This window comes from Pristiophorus japonicus, chromosome 7, assembly GCF_044704955.1.
Source record: "Pristiophorus japonicus isolate sPriJap1 chromosome 7, sPriJap1.hap1, whole genome shotgun sequence".
Taxonomy (NCBI): Eukaryota; Metazoa; Chordata; class Chondrichthyes; family Pristiophoridae; genus Pristiophorus; species Pristiophorus japonicus.
The window spans coordinates 245,139,026-245,160,437 of record NC_091983.1 but is presented as its reverse complement, the minus strand read 5'-3'; the positions used below and the strand labels follow the sequence as shown (position 1 = coordinate 245,160,437).

Sequence of the window (21,412 nt, the reverse complement as noted above, 5' to 3'; positions counted from 1 at the left end):
TATGTGCGGCCCAGGTATAAAAGGCAAGCCATCATGTAATGTGATCACTTTGGGCCCTAATAAAGCAGAGCCAGGTTTGTACCTGTATTAGTTTACAGTATTCAGTCTATCGAGTTATTACATACATAACAGAGATCACCTCATTCTTCTAAAGTTCAGAGAGTAAAGGCCCATTCTGCACAATCTCTCAGAAGACAGCCTTCTAATCCCAGGAATTAATCTAGTGAACCTTTGTTGCACCGCCTCCAAGTCAAGTATATCCTTCCTTAGCTAAGGAGATCAAAACTGTGCACAGTACTCCAGGTGTAATCTCACCAGGGCCCTGTATTCCTAAATTCACTACCCTGTATCCTGAGACTGTGACCCTTTGTTCTTGACTTCTCAGCCAGGGGAAACATCCTCCCTGCATCCAGTCTATCCAGTCACGTCAGAATTTTATATGTTTCAATGAGATCCCCTCTCATTCTTCTAAACTCTAGTGAATACAGGCCAAGTCAACTCAATCTCTCCTCATACGACAGTCCTGCCATCTCAGGAATCAGTCTGGTGAATCTACGGGGTAGGAAATTTAGGACTGAGATGAGGAGAAATTTCTTCACTCAGAGGGTGGTGAACCTGTGGAATTCTCTACCACAGTAGGCTGTGGAGGCTAAGTCAATGAATATATTTAAGAAGGAGATAGTTAGATTTCTAGACACAAAAGGTATCAAGGGTATGGGAGAAAGCTGGAATATGGCGTTGAGATAGAGGATCAGCCATGATCATATTGAATGGTGGTGCAGGCTTGAAGGACCAAATGGCCTACTACTGCTCCTATTTTCTATGTTTCATTGTTTCTATGATACAAAGCTCCAGGCGTGGTCTCACCAAGGCCCTGCATAACTGTAGTAAGACATAAGCAAACTAGGATACATTAAGAACATAAGAAATAGGAGCAGGAGCAGGCCATATGGCCCCTCGAGCCTGCTCCACCATTTAATACGATCATGACTAATCCAATCATGGACTCAGGTCCCCATCCCTGCCTGCTCCCCATAACCCCTTGTTTCTTTATCGGATAAGAAACTGTCTATCTCTGTCTTAAATTTATTCAATGACCCAGCTTCCACAGCTCTCTGAGGCAGTGAATTCCACAGATTTACAACCCTCTGAGATAAGAAATTCCTCCTCATCTCCTTATTCTATTTTGCCCACTAGTTCTAGTCTCCCATATCAGCAGAAACATCCTCTCATCATCCACCTTATCAAGCCCCCTCATAATCTTATATGTTTCGAAAGGATCACCTCTCATTCTTCTGAATTCCAATGAGTAGAGGCCCAACCTGCTCAACCTTTCCTCATGTCAACCCCCTCATCTCCAGAATCAACCTTGCAAACCTTCTCTGAACTGCATCCAAAGCAAGTATATCCTTGCTTAAATATGGAAACCAAAACTGCACACAGAATTCTAGGTGTGGCCTCACCAATACCCTGTATCTCTGTTTTTATACTCCATCCCCTTTGCAATAAAGGCCAAGATTCCATTGGCCTTCCTGATCACTTGCTGTACCTGCATACTAGCCTTTTGTGTTTCATGCACCAGGACCCCCAGGTCCCGCCGTACTGCAGCACTTTGCAATTTTTCTCCGTTTAATTAATAACTTGCTCTTCGATTTTTTTTCTGCCAAAGTGTAACCTCACCAAACCTCACACTTTTCTGCCAAACCTCAAACTTTCCAACATTATACTCCATCTGCCAAATTTTTGCCCACTCACTTAGCCTGTCTATGTCCTTTTGCTGGTTTGTTTGTGTCTTTCTAACACATTGCTTTTCCTCCCATCTTTGTATCGTCAGCAAACTTGGCTACGTTACACTCAGTCCCTTCATCCAAGTCATAATATAGATTGTAAATAGTTGGGGTCCCAGCACTGATCCCTGCAGCACCCCACTAGTTACTGATTGTCAACCCGAGAATGAACCCGACTCTCAGTTTTCTGTTAGTTAGCCAATCCTTTATCTATGCTAATGTATTACCCCCAAATTTTATCTTGCATAGTAACCTTTTATGTAGCACCTTGTCAAATGCCTTTTGGAAGTCCAAACACACCACATTCACTGGTTTCCCTTTATCCACTCTGTTCGTTACATCATCAAAGAATTCCAGCAAATTTGTTAAACATGACTTCCCCTTTCATAAATCCATGCTGACTCTGTCTGACTGAATTATGTTTTTCCAAATGACCTACTACTGCTTCTTTAATAATGGACTCTAACATTTTCCCAACCATAGATGTTAGGCTAACTGATCTATAGTTTCATGCTTTTTTGTCTTATTCCTTTTTTAAACAGGGGCGTTACATTTGCAGTTTTCCAATCTGCTGGGATCTCCCCAGAATCCAGGGAATTTTGGTAAATTACAACCAATGCATCCACTATCACCACCGTTACTTCTCTTAAGATCCTAGGATGCAAGCCATGACGTCCCATTATCTTACTGAGTACCACCTCCTTAGTGATCGTGATTGTATTAAGTTCCTCCCCCTTATAGCCCCTTGACTATCCACTATTGCGATATTTTTAGTGTCCTCTACCGTAAAGACTGATGCAAAATATTTGTTCAGAGTTTCTGCCAGCTTCATGTTCCCCATCACTAATTCCCCGGTCTCGACCTCTAAGGGACCAACATTTACTTTAGCCACTCTTTTCCTTTTTATATACCTATAGAAACTCTTGCTATCTGTTTTTATATTTCGTGCTGGTTTACTTTCATCGTCTATCTTCCCTTTCTTAATCATTTTTTTAGTCATTCTTTGCTAGCTTTAAAAAGCTTCCCAATCTTCTGTCCTCCCACTAGTTTTGGCCACTTTGTATGTCCTTGTTTTTAATTGGATACCGTCCTTTATAACTTCAGTTCACAACGGATCTTTTCTTTTACACTCTTTCCTCCTCACTGGAATATATTTTGCTTGAGAGTTGTGAAATATCTCCTTAAATGTATGCCACTGTTCATCAACCGTCCTACACTAATCTATTTTCCCAGTCCACTTTAGCCAACTCTGCCCTCATACCATTTAAGCTTAGTACACAGATTTGTGATCCAATTTTCTCACCCTCCATCTGAATTTGAAATTCAACCATGCTATGATCACTCATTCCAAGGGGATCCTTTACTACAAAATTGTTTATTAATCCTTTCTCATTAAACATGACCAGATCTAAGATAGCCTGTCCCTGGTTGGTTCCATTACATACTACTCAAGGAACCCGTCACTTATACACTCTATGAACTCTTGCTCAAGGCTACCCTGACCAATTTGATTTGTCCAATTAATATGGAGGTTAAAATCATTTGTGATTATTGTTTTTCCCTTTTTACATGCCTCCACTATTTCGTGGTTTATACTCCGACCAACAGAGTTGCTACTGATGGGGCCCTATAAACTACACCCACCAGTGACTTTTTCCCCTTATTATTTCTTATCTCCACCCAAACTGTTTCAACATCCTGTTCATTTGAGCCAATATCGTTTCTGTTGTGTATCTGTAAACCATGCACTCCCATGTTCCGCCACCAGGGAGCACATCCACTGAAGTCCCAAGGGATCCCAGCATCCCTTGGGAGCACTGTATATAAGCCTGTTCCTCACTCTGGAGTGTCTTAATAAAGACTGAGGTCACTGTTACTTTAACCTCCCTGTGTGCAATCGCATCTGTGTTAGGAACACAATAACTGGCGACGAGTATACAAATCCAACGCAAAGATGCAGAAAACTGTGGGCATCCTGGAGAAGTTCTCGGAGGGTGAGAACTGGGAGCCTATGTCGAACGGCGAGACCAATACTTTGTAGCCAACGAGCTGGACGGAGAAGGAAGCACCGCAAAAAGGAGAGCGGTCCTCCTCACGGTCTGCGGGGCACCGACTTACAGCCTCATGAAGCATCTTCTGGCTCCGGTGAAACCCATAGATAAGTCGTATGAGGAGCTGTGCACGCTGGTTCGGGAGCATCTTAACCTGAGGGAGAGCGTGCTAATGGCGAGGTATCGCTTCTACACGTGCCAGCGATCTGAAGGTCAGGAAGTGGGGAGCTACGTCGCCGAGCTAAGGCGACTTGCAGGACAATGTGAGTTAGATGGCTACCTGGAGCAAATGCTCAGAGACTTTTTTGTACTGGGCATTGGCTACGAGACCATCCTACGAAAACTATTGCCTGTAGAGACACCGACCCTCAGTAAGGCCATTGCGATAGCACAGGCGTTTATGTCCACCAGTGATAACACCAAACAAATCTCTCAGCACACAATTGCTAGCAATTTCATAAATTAACCGGAACTGTGTTTGCGAGCAGAAATGTACAGGGCAGAACCCACGAGTCTGCAACTGCCAGCAGGCCTCAGGTGACCCAGATGACTCAGAGTCCGCAACAAAGGATGAATGCAAGGCAATTCAGACCTTGTTGGTGTTGTGGAGGCTTCCATTCAGCCTATTCATGCCGCTTCAAAGGGTATGTTTGCAAGAGCTGTGGAACAATGGGGCACCTCCAACGAGCTTGCAGACGAGCTGCAAGCTCTGCAAAACATGCTAACCACCACGTGGTAGAGGAAGATCAGTCCATGATGGATCAAAGCAATTTCAAGCCTCAGAGAGAGGAGGCCGATGCTGAAATACACAGGGTGCACACATTTCGACGAAATGTCCACCTATAATGCGAAATGTAAAATTGAATGGCTTACCCATAGCCATGGAACTGGGCACTGGCGCTAGCCAATCCATCATGAGTAAAAATATGTTTGAGAGACTGTGGTGCAAAAAGACACTCAGACCAGCCCTGAGCCCCATCCACATGAAACTGAGAACATACACCAAAGGGCTTATCACTGTCCTGGGCAGCGCCATGGTCAAGGTCACCTCTGAGAGCACGGTGCACGAACTGCCACTCTGGATTGTCCCGGGCGATGGCCCTACACTGCTTGGAAGGAGCTGGCTGGGCAAAATTCGCTGAAACTGGGATGACATCCGAGCGCTATCATATGTCGATGAGGCTTCATGTACCCAGGTTCTGAACAAATTTCCTTCCCTTTTTGAGCCAGGCATTGGAAACTTTTCCAGGGCGAAGGTGCGGATCCACTTGGTCCCAGAGGCACGACCCATTCACCACAAGGTGCGAGCGGTACCTCACATGATGAGGGAGAGAGTGGAAGTCGAGCTGGACAGGCTGCAACGCGAGGGCATCATCTCCCCAGTGGAATTCAGCAAGTGGGCCAGCCCAATTGTTCCAGTACTCAAAAGTGATGGCACGGTCAGGATTTGCTGCGATTATACAGTAACTATTAATCGTTTCTTGCTACAGGACCAATACCCGCTACCTATTTGCGACACTGGCAGGAGGCAAGACGTTCACCAAGCTCGACCTGACTTCGGCCTTCATGACGCAGGAGCTGCAGGAGTCTTCGAAGGGCCTCACCTGCATCAACACGCACAAGGGACTGTTCATCTACAACAGATGCCCGTTTGGAATTCGGTCAGCTGCAGCGATGTTCCAGAGAAACATGGAGAGCCTACTCAAGTCGGTATCCAGCACGGTGTTTTTTCAGGACGACATTTTAGTCACGGGTCACTGTTACTTTAACCTCCCTGTGTGCAGTCTCATCTGTGTTAGGAACACAATAGTTTCTCACTATTGCAGTGATTCCATCCTTTATCAACAGACCCACCCCAGCTCCTTTTACTTTCCGTCTGTCCTTTCGAATTGTCAAGTACCCCTGAATGTTTAGTTCCCAGTACTGGTCACCTTGCAACCACATCTCTGTGATGGCTATCAGATCATACCCATTTGTAACTATTTGTGCCGACTGCTCATCTAATTTGTAACGAATGCTGCATGCATTCAGATAAAGAGCTTTTAAATGTGTTTTCTTACCATTTTCTCCTGCTATGGCCCCAGTTTCTGATACACTCTTATGTTTGTAGATTCTGTCCCTTCCTGTCACGCTCTGGTTTCCAGTTCCCCCAGTGCTACCCTGCTCTGTTGCCTTCACCTTGTTCTTTGAGCTTTTAGTATTCTGCTCACCTGAACCCTCCCCCCCACTAATTAGTTTGAAGCTCTATCTGCAACCCTAGTTATTCGGTTCGCCAGAACCCCAGCCCCAGCACATTCCAAGTAGAGTCCGTCCCGACGCAAAGCTCCCTCTTAGCCCAATACTGGTGTCAGTGCCCTCGGAACCAAAACCCGTTTCTCCCACACCAGTCTTTGAGCCACGAGTTTAGCTCTCTGATCTTATTTAACCTATGTAAATTTGCTCATGGCTCGGGTAGTAATCGAGAGATTATTACCTTTGTGGTTCTGCTTTTTAATTTGGCCCATAGCTGCTCATAATCTCTTAGCAGAACCTTCTTGTCTGTCCTTTCAAATATCGTTGGTACCCACGTGGACTACAACAACTGTATCTACTTCCCACTCCAAGTTCCTCTCCAGCCCTGTGGAGATGTCCTTAACCCTGGCACCGGGCAGGCAACACAGCCTTCGGGACTCATGCTCACGGTTGCAAAGAACTGTTATCTATCCCCCTAATGATACTGTCCCCTACTACTACAATATTTTTTTGCTCCCCCCGCTTGAATGGCCCCCTATACCACGGTACTGTGGTCAGTTTGCTCATCCTCCCTGCAGTCCCTGCTCTCTGCATTACACTCAGTCCCTTCATCTAGGTCATCAATATAGATTGTAATTTGGTGAGGCCCCAGTTGTGACCCTTGGGGCACCCCATTAGTTACAGCCTGCCAACCTGAAAAATACCCGTTTATCCATCCATGTTGTCTGTTTATTAACCAGTCCTCTATCCATGCTAATACATTCCCTCCATTCCCATCAGCCCTTATCTTGTGTAATAATCTTTTATGTGTCAACTTATCGAATACCTTTTGGAAATCAAAGGAAGCTCATCCTCTGCCTGTATACCCTATGTTGAGGGTATCGCATCCGGCACGGTGCAGCCCTGCACTGATGCCCTCTGTTCTGTGCAGTATCAGGTGGTTGAGGAGAAGGTTGGTGGTGTTTTTGCTGGTGTGCATAGTGCTGCTGGTGTTGGGGCTGATCGTGGTCAGATTCTGAGGACCAAGGTAAGACAGTATTAACGGTACCTATGCTGATGGAATAGATGGCAGTTGAAGTAGAGATGGCAGAAGGAATCTGTCAATGGTGAGAGAGGTTCCAGCAAGATGACAGTGTATAGACTCTTTGCTTGAAAGCTTTGCAGCCTGCAGAAAGCTAAATCTGTGTTGCAAATGTACTGAGAAATAACATCTGCCTGAGGAAATTGATCAGCTGTCAGGGAGCTTTTATAGTACATTTCATCCTTTCAACTAATCAGCTGGAGCAATGGCTACTGAAGTCCCGCCTCAGGTTTACAGACATGTTTCCCGAGTAGCCTGGCCCCATTTGAATCGAGTTAAATTTAAAAGGTAAGTTTAAAAACAGTCTTAAGGGTCTGACAACGAGTTAATAATTGTTTAAATTGGGTTGCCCGCCTCTGCCGGTTAGGTCGGTCTGTGATGACAGATGGCTTGAGAGAAATGACAGCATGTTCCTTACCCACTGTCAAAAATAACAACTTTCCCAGCTACCCTGCCCGCTACCATCCCAGAAAATTTCGGCTATAAACTTGGAGGGCTTGACAGGGTGGAAGCTAAGAGGCTGTTTCCCCTGGCTGGAGAGTCTGCAACTAGGGGGTCATAGTCTCAGGATAAGGGGTCAGCCATTTAGGACTGAGATGTGATAATTTTTCTTCACTCAGAAGGCTGTGAACCTTTGAATTCGCTGTTGCAGAGTGCTGTGAGTGCTTAAGGTTAGGATCAATAGACTTCTGGACACGAAAGGAATTAGGGGATAAAAACAGAAAATGCTGGAAATACTCAGCAGGTTCAGCAGCATCTATGCAGAAAGAAAGAGTTAGCATTTCAGGTCAATGATCTGAAATTGGATTTGAGGGAGAAGATCAGCAATGATCATGGCGGATCAGGCTCAAAAGGCCATATGGCCTACTCCTGCTCTTATTGCTTATGCTCTTATATTCTAAGAATTTGAAGAACGCATACTTTCAAGTATGTACCACCTCACCATAGGAAATGTCTAAGCACTCAAATCCATGGAGAAAGATGCTATTAGAGTTTTTTCATTTTGAATATACATAGAAGTGATGTTATGTAAATTAGAGAGCCCCACCCCCAGGGTAATTATCCTGTGCACAAATGGTAAGGTCTGAGGAGCCCTGGAGGGGAGCAGTCGGGCCTCGGGGTGGGGTTGGAGTAATCGGGGCCTATGAGGAGGGAATAATTGAGCCTTGGGGTGGGAAGGGAGTGATTGAGGACTATGGGTTAGGAACGGTCAGGCCTTGGGGTAGTGGAGGGAGTGATTGGGGCCGATGGGGGTGGGGGGGGCAGGGATCAGACCTTGGTTGGGGGGAGAGTGATCGGGGCCTATGGGGGGGGACAGGGATCAGGCCTTGTTTGGTGGAGAAAGTGATCGGACCTATAGAGTGGGGAAGGATCGGGCTTTAGATGGGGGGGGGTAGTGAGCGGGCCTATGGGGTGAGGGATATGGCCTTGGAATGGGGAAGTGATCAGTCCTCCGGGGGGGCGAGCCATTAGGTCTAAGGAGGTGGAATTGGAGGGGATTGCAGTTGGGAGGGTGTGTGGTTGGGGGATTTGGATGTCGGGGACAGGGGGGCGAGGGGCATTGGAGGTCAGGGCCATGGCTCGAAGGTCGGAGATCTCGGGGTTGGCAGCGGCAATGTTCGGGAGGGTGATTATGATAAGTAACTTACCTTTTTTATGTAGACAATCATTAGGTTTGATTTCCCTGAGTGCAGCCAGGGAACTGGCAAGTTCATTGTCAAACATTTTGGATTAGCATTGTTCTACTGTACCTCACCCATTCTTCATGCTGGATTTCTGTCTGTAGTGATATTGGGGGAGTAATGGTGGTGGGGAGGGCGTGGGGGGTGGGGGGTGCTCCTAATACCGCTTGAAAAAAGTTTGCGCCCTCATCTGCAAATTTCGTCAAAAAATTAGGTTCCATGATCGAGGACACAAAATCAGGCATTGCAGAAGGAAGTTTTTCCGCCCCAGCCAAAAATCGCGACATTAAAAATGTTTTGTTGATTTAAGTAATTTCATTGCCCTGCAACATTATGCTGAGTATTGTATGGTTTTATTTTGGTGGGCAGAGTTTTTGTTATTTTATTGCAGTAAAATTTATGTTTCATCCTTTGCCATTGGTGTCTTGTGTATCATGCCAACTAAGAAATAGGAGCAGGCGTCGGCCATTTGGCCCTTCGAGCCTGCTCCGCCATTCAATAAGATAATAGCTGATCTGATCATGGACTCAGCTCCACTTCCCTGCCCGCTCCCCATAACCCTTTATTCACTTACCTCTCAAAAATCTGCCTATCTCCGCCTTAAATATATTCAATGACCCAGCCTCTACAGCTCTCTGGGGCAGTGAATTCCATCGATTTACAACCCTCTGAGAGACGAAATTCCTCCTCATCTCAGTTTTAAATGGGTGGCCTCTTATTCTGAGACTATGTCCCCTCATTTTAGTTTCCCCTGTGTAGCAATATCTGTTTGCTTCCACCTTGTCAAGCCCCTCATTATCTTATATGTTTAGATAAGATCACCTCTTATTCTTCTGAACTCCAATGAGAATATGCCCAACCTAATCAACCTATCTTCATAAGTCAACACCCTCATCTCCAGAATCAACCTCGTGAACCTTCTCTGAACAGCCTCCTTAAATACGGAGACCAAAACTGTACGCAGTACTCTAGGTGTGGCCTCACCAATACCCTGTAGAAACATAGAAACATAGAAACATAGAAATTAGGTGCAGGAGCAGGCCATTCAGCCCTTTGAGCCTGCAACGCCATTCAATAAGATCATGGCTGACCGTTCAACCTCAGTACCCCTTTCCTGCTTTCTCTCCATACCCCTTGATCCCTTTGGCTGTACAGTTGCAGCAGGACTTCTCTGCTTTTATATCCTATCCCCATTGCAATAAAGGCCAACATTCCATTTGCCTTCCTGATTACTTGCTGTAGTTGCATGCTAACTTTTTGTGTTTCACACACAAAGATCCCCAGATCCATCTGTACTGCAGCACTTTGCAATCTTTCTCCATTTAAATTACAATTTGCTTTTCTATTTTTTCTGCCAAAGTGGATAACCTCACATTTTCCTACATTATACTCCATCTGGCAATTTTTTGCCCACTCACTTAGCCTGTCTATATCCTTTTGCAGATTTTTTGTATTCTCCTCACAATTTGCTTTCCCACCCATCTTTGTATCATCAGCAAACTTGGCTACATTACACTCGGTCCCTTCATCCAAGTCATGAATTACTAGTTACTATTTGCCAACCGGAAAAAGACCCACTGATCCCAACTCTCTGTTTGCTGTTGGTTCTATCCATGTTAATATATTACCCCCAACCCCGTGAACTTTTATCTTGTACAGTAACTTTTTATGTGGCACCTTATCGAATGCCTTCTGGAAATCCAAATACACCACATCCACTGGTTCCCCTTATCGACCCTGCTCGTTACATCCTCAAAGAACTCCAGCAAATTTGTGAAACATGATTTCCCTTTCATAAAACCATGCTGACTCTGCTTGATTGAATTATGCTTTTCCAAATGTCCTGCTACTACTTCCTTTACAAAGGACTCTAGGATTTTCCCAAGGGCTAATAAGGAAAGGACATACACATTAAGGAGGAACCAACTAGATAGCTGGCTATCGAGGAACCAACGAGAGGGCTGGCCATCGTAGACTGGGTGATGTGTAATGAGAAAGGTCCAATTAGCAATCTTGTTGTGCGAGACCTTTTGGGGAAGAGTGACCATAATATGGTAGAATTTTTTATTAAGATGGAGAGTGACATAGTTAATTCAGAAACTAGGGTCCTGAACTTAAGGAAAGGTAACTTCGATGGTATGAGGTGTGAATTGGCTAGAATAGACTGGCAAATGATACTTAAAGGGTTGACGGTGGATAGGCAATGGCAAACATTTAATGATCACAAGGATGAACTTCAACAATTGTACATCCCTGTCTGGTGTAAAAATAAAACAGGGAAGGTGGTTCAACTGTGGCTAACAAGGGAAATTAGGGACAGTGTTAAATCTAAGGAAGAGGCATATAAATTGGCCAGAAAAAGCAGCAAACCTGAGGACTGGGAGAAATTTAGAATTCAGCAGAGAAGGACTAAGGGCTTAATTAAGAGGGGGAAAATAGAGTACGAGAGGAAGCTTGCCGGGAACATAAAAACTGACTGCAAAAGCTTTTATAGATATGTGAAGAGAAAAAGATTAGTGAAGACAAACGTAGGTCCTTTGCAGTCGGATTCAGGTGAATTTATAATGGGGAACAAAGAAATGGCAGCCCAATTGAACACATACTTTAGTTCTGTCTTCACGAAGAAAGACACAAATAACCTTCCGGAAGTACGAGGGGACCGAGGGTCTAGTGAGAAGGAGTAACTGAAGGATATCCTTATTAGGCGGGAAATTGTGTTGGTGAAATTGATGGGATTGAAAGCCAATCAAGCCCGGGGCCTGATAGTCTGCATCCCAGAGTACTTAAGGAAGTGACCCTAGAAATAGTGGATGCATTGGTGATCATTTTCCAACAGTCTATCGACTCTGGATCAGTTCCTATGGACTGGAGGGTAGCGAATATAACACCACTTTTTAAAAAGGGAGGGAGAGAAAAAAAGGGTAATTATAAACCAGTTAGCCTGACATCAGTAGTGTGGAAAATGTTGGAATCAATTATTAAGGATGAAATAGCAACGCATTTGGAAAGCAGTGGCAGGATCGGGCCAAGTCAGTATGGATTTATGAAAGGGAAATCATGCTTGACAAATCTTCTGGAATTTTTTGAGGATGTAACTAGTAGAGTGGACAAGGGAGAACCAGTGGGGGTGGTGTATTTGGACTTTCAAAAGGCTTTTGACAAAGTCCCACTCAAGAGATTGGTGTGCAAAATCAAAGCACTTGGTATTGGGGGTAATATACTGACGTGGATAGAGAACTGGTTGGCAGACAGGAAGCAGAGAGTCGGGATAAACGGGTCCTTTTCAGAATGGCAGACAGTGACTAGTGGAGTGCCACAGGGCTCAGTGCTGGGATCCCAGCTCTTTACAATATGCATTAATGATTTAGATGAAGGAATTGAGTGTAATATCTCCAAGTTTGCAGATGACACTTAACTGGGTGGCGGTGAGAGCTGTGAGGAGGACGCTAAAAGGCTGCAGGGTGACTTGGACAGGTTAGGTGAGTGGGCAAATGCATAGCGGATGCAGTATAATGTGGATAAATGTGAGGTTATCGACTTTGGTGGAAAAAACACGAAGGCAGAATATTATCTGAATGGCGGCAGATTAGGAAAAGGGGAGGTGCAATGAGACCTGGGTGTCATGGTACATCAGTCATTGAAGGTTGGCATGCAGGTACAGCAGGCGGTGATGAAAACAAATGGCATGTTGGCCTTCATAGCGAGAGGATTTGAGTATAGGAGCAGGGAGGTCTTACTGCAGTTGTACAGGGTCTTGGTGAGGCCTCACCTGGAATATTGTGTTCAGTTTTGGTCTCCTAATCTGAGGAAGGACATTCTTGCTATTGAGGGAGTGCAGCGAAGGTTCACCAGACTGATTCCCGGGATGGCTGGACTGACATATGAGGAGAGACTGGATCAACTGGGCCTTTATACATTGGAATTTAGAAGGATGAGAGAGGATCTCATAGAAACATATAAAATTCTGACGGTACTGGACAAGTTAGATGCGGGAAGAATGTTCCTGATGTTGGGGAAGTCCAGAACTAGGGGACACAGTCTTAGGATAAGGGGTAGGCCATTTAGGACTGAGATGAGGAGAAACTTCTTCACTCAGAGAGTTGTTAACCTGTGGAATTCCCTGCCGCAGAGAGTTGTTGATGCCAGTTCATTGGATATATTCAAGAGGGAGTTAGATATGGCCCTTACGGCTAAAGGGATCAAGGGGTATGGAGAGAAAGCAGGAAAGGGGTACTGAGGGAATGATCAGCCATGGTCTTATTGAATGGTGGTGCAGGCTCAAAGGGCCAAATGGCCTACTCCTGCACCTATTTTCTATGTTTCTATGTTTAGTGGTAGGCCACTTAATAGTGTAGATGAACAAAGGGACCTTGGAGTGCTTTTCACAGATCCATGAAAGTAGCAGGCCAGGTGAATAAGTTGTTTAAGAAGGCATACGGAATGCTTGTTTTTATTGGCTGAGGCATAGAATATAAGAGCAGGGAGGTTATGCTTCAATTGAATAATACTTTGGTTCGGCCACAACTGGAGTATTGCGTGCAGTTCTGGTCGCCGTATTATAGGAAGGACATGATTGCACTCGAGAGGGTGAAGAGGAGATTTACTAGAATGCTGCCTGGAATGGAGAATCTTAGTTATGAGGACAGATTGGATAGGCTGGGTTTGTTCTCATTGGAACAGAGGCGGTTGAGAGGAGACCTCATTGAGATGTACAAAATATTGAGGGGCCTGGACATAGTGGATAGTAAGGGCCTATTTCCATTGGTGGAGGTGTCTATTACAAGGGGGCATAGTTTTAAGGTGGTTGGTGGAAGGTTTAGAGGGGATATGAGGGAGGGCTTCTTTACGCAGAGGGTTGTGAGGATCTGGAACTCACTGCCTGGAAGAGTGGTGGATGCAGAAACCCTCACCACTTTTAAAAGATGGTTGGATGAGCACTTAAAGTGCAGTAACCTGCAGGGTTACGGACCTAGAGCTGGTAATTGGGATTAGACTGGATGACCTTTTGTTGGACGGAACAGATATAATGATAAGTACTGCAGGGAATAGAATAGGGCCCGGGTGATCTCCTGGACTAGTTTCAATCGCCTGGAAGGGTCGGAGAGGAATTTTTTCTTCCTAAATTGGCCTGGGTTTTTATTTGTTTTTTGCGTCTTCCAGGAGATCACATGGTTCCGGTTGGAGTGGAGTGTAGAATGTTTTAGTATAAGGAATGTCGCAGTTGTGGTGAGGCGGACTGGTTGAACTGGGTGCTCTTTGCCTTTCCATCATTGTTCTTGATTTATATGTAACCTTTAGGGCTGCTGACCAAGGGCTGCGTGGCTCTTTGACGGCCGGCGGGGACGCGATGGGCCAGAATGGCCTCCTTCTGCGCTGTAAATTTCTATGTTTCTATGACAGATGCTAGGCTAACTGGTCTATAGTTTCCTGCTTTCTGTCTGCCTCCTTTTTGAAATAGGGGCATTACATTTGTGGTTTTCTAATCCGCTGGGGCCTCCCCAGAATCTAGGGAATTTTGGTAGATTACAACCAATACATCCACTATCTCTGCAGCAACTTCTTTTAAGACCCTAGGATGTAAGCCATCAACTGATAGCGTTATGGTATGTATGGCGCAGTTATTTGCTAGATTTAAAAGCTGGTGATGTTTTTGACCTTTGAGTTACAATATATCTATGCGAAATAGTCTAAAGTTTTTACCATGGCTCAAACCAAATATATTACTGAAAAATTGTTGCTTATTTACCATATCTATCATAAATATATATCAGATATATTGCGCAATCTTGTATTTTTATTGTTGGATTTGGTCAAATCTTTTTATAGATTCTCAACTGTACTACGAATTCTTTCAGTTTTTATAGTAAAAAATATCACTCTATTTCACTGGCCTTTACGGTTTTGATTGTTTATTTTTGACTAGCCAGATGAAATTATTAGTCAAGGCTAGACATTGCAACACCTACCAGTATAATGCTTGTTTGACCCTGTGATGCAATTGATTATCTTAACAGAGAAATGTGCAGAATGAATTGGTGCAAGTCCAACCTAAATTTAAAGCTAACCTGCTGGAGTCAGTGGATCTTTTCCAGAAGGAGGTACTCAAATATGGACGACAATATGAAAAGGTAAAATTTTAATTTAAAAAACGTTGATCGTATTAAATCAGCCGAATGTATAGGACTGGAAAGGATCATCATGGTCCATCTAATCAGTTTTAAATTTTGAAACACTGTTCTACATTCGCCTGCATCAATCACTTTGCCAAGCATGTATGCAGCTCCTTCTTGAATTTGGCAATACTATCCACCTCCACTGCCTCCCTGGGTAATCTGTTATTATATATTCATCATCCTCTGTGTAAAATAGCTAAGTCATAATAATTACCCTTCCACTGTTGTAGGTGAGCTTACTTAGAATCATAGAATGATACAGCATAGATGGTGCCATTCTGCCCATCGTGCCTGAGCCAGCTCCTTGAATGAGCTATCCAATTAGTTCCACTCCCTTGCTCATTCCCCATACCCTGCAATGTTCTCCCCTTGAAGTATTTATCCAATTCCCTTTTGGAAGTTTTTATTGAATCCGCTTCCACCACCCTTTCAGGCAGTGAATTCCATAACACAACAATTCACTGCGTAAATAAATGTATCCTTAAGCTGTGTACGCATAAATAACTGACAAACTGAGCCAGGAGTAATGTAACTTAACTTAACTGTGCTTTTATACAACCCAATATGGTGTCCCTAAACCGGCATGAACTAGCTTGAGTACCGCAACTGTGAATTACTGCTCTATCAACACGAGCTAGGCAACCATCATTCCAAATGGAAAATTCATCGTGAAGTCTGTGGAAGGTTTTCAGCTTTTCCGGAATTTGCTAAGGACTCTCAGTCTGGAGGAAGTGGCTCATGTGCTGAAGCTTAGCGTCATTCTGTGATTCGGTTTTGAGTTTGTTGCAGGAGACAAGGTTTCTGATGGACTGAGTGATGATCAACATGATATATGTGTCGTCATCTGTGAATAAGTCAGCACCAAAGTCCGAACAGGTGTCGAGCGGCTGAGCATGTCAACTACATGATTGCGACTGCCAGCGATGTACTGTACATCAAAGTTATACTGATGAAGGCAATCTGACCATCGGCTGATTCATAGTAGTCTGTACCCAGATCCAGTTGTAGCGAGTAGAGTAGTTAGCGCTTGGTGATCCGTATGGAGGGTAAATTTCCTGTCATAGAGTTTAGATGTGCCAGTATTCACATGCGTCGATACAAATGAGTGCTTTGCGTTTCCCTGTAGAGTATTTATGTTCTGCAGGCGAGAGCGTGCGAGAGGCGAGAGGCGAAGGTGACTAGGCATTCCAGGCCATCAATCCATTGCGAGAGCACAGCATCCAAGGCGGTGCCTGATGCATCCGTGGTGACATACGTAGTGGCATTTGGATCAAAGTGCGCGAGGATAGGAAGGGATGTGATTTTCTCCTGAAGTGTGGTGAATGCCTGAGTCTGGGAATCTGTCCATTCCCAAGGGACGTCCTTGCGCAGCAACTTGCAAAGTGGTTCAGCAATGTGTGCGTAGTGTGGGACGAACTTCAGATAGAAGTTGCAAGTGCCGAGGAATGATGAATGTTCTTTGACGTTGGTAGCCCCCTGAATACGATGGATCGTGTCAATGTTGTCATGCGTCGGATTGATACCTTGTGCTGTGACTCTGTAGCCTAGAAAGTTTATTTCTCCAGCAGCTTATCGGTATTAAATGTAATGTTATGTGCAAAGTCTAGCCATAACTGCGTGAAGTCGCTGGTCATGTTCTTCCATTGTCCATCCATGGACGACGATATCGTCAAGCAGATTGAGGGCTCCCTCTATGCCTGCTAACATAGTAGTGACAATCTTTTGAAATGCACTTGGTGCAGAAGATAGTCTGCAGGGCATGCGTCAATACTGATATAGATCATCATGCGCTGTGAATGCTGTGAGCGGTTTGCTGTCCTCTGCTAGTGGTACTTGCAGGTAACTGCAGCGCATGTCGAGTTTCGTAAAGACTATTGAGCCGTGGAATTCTGAAGACAGTTCGTCAATGGTTGGAAGAGGGTACTTGTCTGGGATGATGGCCTTGTTGACCTTTTCTAGGTCAATGCATAGGTGGATCTCTCCATTTTCACACCAACCAATGACTAAGACTAAGTTTAAGATCCAGGGTGAGGAGTCAATGCTCTCAATGATTCTCTGAGATTCGAGTAACGTTAATTATGCGGATACCTGGTCGTGAACCGCGAATGGGAGATGGTGAAGTTGCTGCGTAACCGGTTTGATGGAATGGTCAGAATTTTGTTGTCACTCCAAACCCTGTGAAGATTGAGGGATACTGCTTGTCAAAGTCCACTGTGTACACAGGTGTGCCCGTTGGGTCGTAAACTTTGAAGCCAAGCTTGTCAAAAACATCAACACCCATGAGGACTCGTCTCTTCGCGACATGAAAGGAAAACTTCTCCAATGTTATGTCCTTATAGTATATTGGGACAGATATGACCCCAAGTACCTCAATTTTGGAGTCGGAGTATGCATGTAGAGTGGAAGTTGCGGGCGAGAGTTCACAGTGCGTGGAGTGGGTTTTGTACACAGCTTCGTTCAATATGGAGATTTTGGCTCCAAGATCAATGAGGAGGCAGCAGGGCGTGCCGTTAATGTTTACCTCAGTCCTTGAATTTGCCCGAACCGATGTGTGAAATGTCACTAACGGTGTAAACCGTACTGGGTTTATCACTATCGGGGTTGTCCACATGTCGAATATGCTGGGATGAGCGAAAGACACGAGCAAAATGGTTAATTTTACCACATGTCGAGCATTTCTACCCACATGCAGGGCAGTTAGAACTCTTTGCTGAATGTGATTTGTCCCCACAGTTAAAGCAGTGGAAGTTAAGCCCGCGATCCGTAGTGGGCGGCTTATCACTAGCCCTGGGCCTCAGCTGAGATTTCTACTTTGGACGAATGCCTTACACATGAGCTGCAGCTGCAGTCTGCTGCACAGCGGGAGCAGGGGATCTGATCGCTTTTGAATCACCGCGTGACCAGCAGCCGATTGGATGGGAGATAAGAGCAGCGCGAGAAGGAGCCAACCCAAACATCATCATCATCATCATAGGCAGTCCCTTGAAATCAAGGAAGACTTGCTTCCACTCTAAAATTGAGTTCTCAGGTGACTGTACAGTCCAATACGGGAATTACGGCGTCTGTCACAGGTGGAACAGACAGTCATTGAAGGAAAGGTGGGTTGGGAGTCTGGTTTGCCGCATGCTGCTTCCACTGCCTGCGCTTGCTTTCGACGATGAGACTCGAAGTGCTCAGCACCCTCCCGGATGCTCTTCCTCCACTTAGGGCAGTCTTTGGCCAGCGACTCCCAGGTGTTGGTGGGGATGTTGAATTTTATCAGGGAAGCTTTGAGGATGTCCTTGAATCGTTTCTTCTGCCCACCTGGGGCTCGCTTGCCGTGTAGGAGTTCCGAGTAAAGCGGTTGCTTTGGGAGTCTTGTGTCAGGCATGCGGACAATGTGACCCACCCAATGGAGCTGGTCGAGTGTGGTCAGTGCTTCGATGCTGGGGATGTTGGCCTGAACGAGGACACTAATATTGGTGCGTCTGTCCTCCCAGGGGATTTGCTGGATCTTGCGGAGACATCGTTGGTGGTATTCCTCCAGCGATTTGAGGTGTCTACTGTATATGGTCTACATCTCTGAGCCATACAGGAGGGTGGGTATCAGTACAGCCCTGTAGACCATAACTTTGGTGCCAGATTTGAGGGCCTGATATTCGAATACTCTCTTCCTCAGGAGGCCGAAGGCTGCGCTGGCACACTGAAGGCAGTGTCTGCCCTTGCTGATAATAAGCTCCCGAGGTATGGAAAGTGGTCCACGTTGTCCAGGGCCGCGCCGTGGATCTTGATGTCTGGGGGGGTAGTGCTGTGTGGTGGGGTCAGGTTGGTGGAGGATGTTTAGCGTAAGGCCCATGCTTTCGTATGCCTCGGTGACTTTGACTTGGAGTTCAGCCTCTTTATGTGCGCAGGCGCAAGCATTGTCCACGTACTATGCTCGACGACAGAGGATGGAACGGTTTTGGATCTGGCCTGGAAATGACAAAGGTTGAGCAAGTTCCCACTGGTTCTATAGTTTAGTTCCACTCCCGCGGGGAGCTTGTTGAGTGTGAGGTGGAGCATTGCAGCGAGGAAGATCAAGAAGAGGGCTGGCGCGACGACGCAGCCCTGCTTGACCCAGTCCAGATGTCGACTGGGTCTGTGATGGATCCGTTGGTCAAGATCACAGCCTGCGTGTCGTCGTGGAGCAGGCGGAGGATGGTGACAAACACCGCGTGACCAGCAACCAATCGGAGGGGAGATAAGAGCAGCACTCGAGGGTGCCAGCCCAAACAGCACCTATTGACCTGGAGACAAAAAGTAGAAAGAACCAAAATCAAAGTGTGATGTCCCAGGAAAGAAGAGAAGTGATTGGTTGGTGAGTATTTTCTCTTTTCTGGGGCATTGGTGGGAATTAAGAGCTGCAATTAAAAACAAAACTTGAAAACTTAATTAACTAAATACATTAAAGATGGCAGCACAGGCGATGTGTTTCTGCTGGTGCATTTGGCAGCTGGTTGACCCCATTGATGTCCATGGTAACTATATCTGCAGCAAGTGTCTGCAACTTTGGCTCCGTGTTGATGAGATGGAGTCCGAACTGCGGACACTACAATACATCAGGGAGGGGGAGAGTTACCTGGATGCTGTGTTCCAGGAGGCAGTCACACCCCTTAGATTAATTAATTCCAATTTGGTCTGTGGTTAGGGGCAGGAAGGTGTGACTACAAGCAAGGCAGTTATGGGGACTCAAGAGGTAGTGATGGAGGACCCTCAGCCCTTGCTCTTGTCCAACAGGTGGTGGCTCTTACTCCCTGTGTGGATGAGAGCACCAGCGATGCCTCCGCAAGATCTTGCAAATCCCCTGGGAGGACAGATGCACCAACATCAGTGTTCTTGATCAGGCCAACATCCCCAGCATTGAAGCACTCACCACACTCGACCAGCTCCATTGGATGGACCACACAAGACTCCCAAAGCAAGCGCTTTACTCGGAGCTCCTACATGCCAAGCGAGCCCCAGGTGGGCAGAGGAAACGTTTCAACGACACCCTCAAAGCATTCTTGATAAAGTGCAACATCCCTACCGACACCCGGAAGTCCCTTGCCAAAGATTTGCTAAGTGGAGGAAGAGCATCCGGGAGGGCGCTGAGCACCTCGGCTCTCATCGCCGAGAGCATGCAGAAAGCAAGCACAGGCAGCGGAAGAAGCGTGCAGCAAACCAGACTCCCCACCCACCCTTTCCTTCAGCGATTGTCTGTCCCACCTGCGATAGAGACTGTAAGTCACCTGAGAACTCACTTTTAGAGTGGAAGCAAGTCTTCCTCGATTTCGAGGAACTGCCTATGATGATGCTGAACGAGAGCAGGGACTGCAGGAAGGATGAGGAAACAGACCACAGCAGCGTGGTACATGGGGCCATTCAAATGGAGGGAGTAAAAAGAAACGTTGTAGTGGTAGGGGACAGTATCATGAAGGGGATAGATATGGTTCTCTGAAGCCGAGAGTGTGAGTCCCGAAGGCTGTGTTGCCTGCCCGGTGCCAGGGTTAAGGACATCTCCTCAGGGCTGGAGAAGAACTTTGAATAGGAGGGGTAAGATCCAGTTGTCGAGGTCCACTTGGGTACCAATGAGATAGGTAGGAAAAAGAAAAAGGTTCTGGTAAGGGAGTATGAGCAGCTAGGAGCCAAATTAAAAAGTAGAACGACAAAGGTAATAATCTCTGGATTACTACCTGAGCCACGAGCAAATTTACATAGGTTAAATAAGATCAGAGAGTTAACCATGTGGCTCAAAGACATGTGGAAGAAATGGGTTTTGGTTTGTGGGACACGGACACCAGTACTGGGGTAAGAGGGAGCTGTTCCGTTCAGACGGGCTCCACTTAGACTATGCTGGGACTAGGGTTCGGCGAATCAAATAACGAAGGCTGAAGAGAGGGCTGTAAACTGATTAGTCGGGGGGGGGAGGATTCAGGTGAGCAAAAATTTAAGAAGTCAAAGAATAAGGAAAAAGCAATAGAGCAAGGTAGCACTGGGGGAAATGAAAACCAAAGCGTGCCAGGAAGAGACAGAATGCATAAACATAATGGTGAATTAGAAAATGGGGTCAAAGCAGTGAAAAATGGTAAAAAGCAAATTTAAGGACTTTTTATCTGAATGCATGTAGCATTCGTAACAAGATAGATGAGTTGGCGGCACACATAGATACAAATGGGTATGATCTGATAGCCATTACAGCGACGTGGTTGCAAGGTGACCTGGACTGGGAACAAAATATTCAGGGGTATTTGACAATTCGGAAGGACAGACAGAAAGGAAAAGCAAGTGGGGTAACTCTGTTAATAAAGGATGAGATCAGTGCATTCGTGAGAAACGATATTAGCTCAGAAGATCAAGATGTTGCATAAGAACAGAAGTAGGAGCAGGAGTAGCCTGCTGCACCATTTAA

The 21,412-nt window shown here is 45.7% G+C and overlaps 1 protein-coding gene across 2 annotated transcripts in view; it reads left to right on the top strand.

The window, feature by feature from the left end:
• LOC139267485 (dynein axonemal heavy chain 8-like) overlaps positions 1 to 21,412 on the top strand; it is a 2,569,686-nt gene that overhangs the window by 1,445,511 nt on the left and 1,102,763 nt on the right. For both annotated transcript variants that reach the window (XM_070885867.1, XM_070885866.1), the window contains one exon: positions 14,848 to 14,961. In XM_070885867.1, the coding sequence (XP_070741968.1) occupies positions 14,848 to 14,961 (114 nt within the window). The remainder of the gene's footprint in view (positions 1 to 14,847; positions 14,962 to 21,412) is intronic.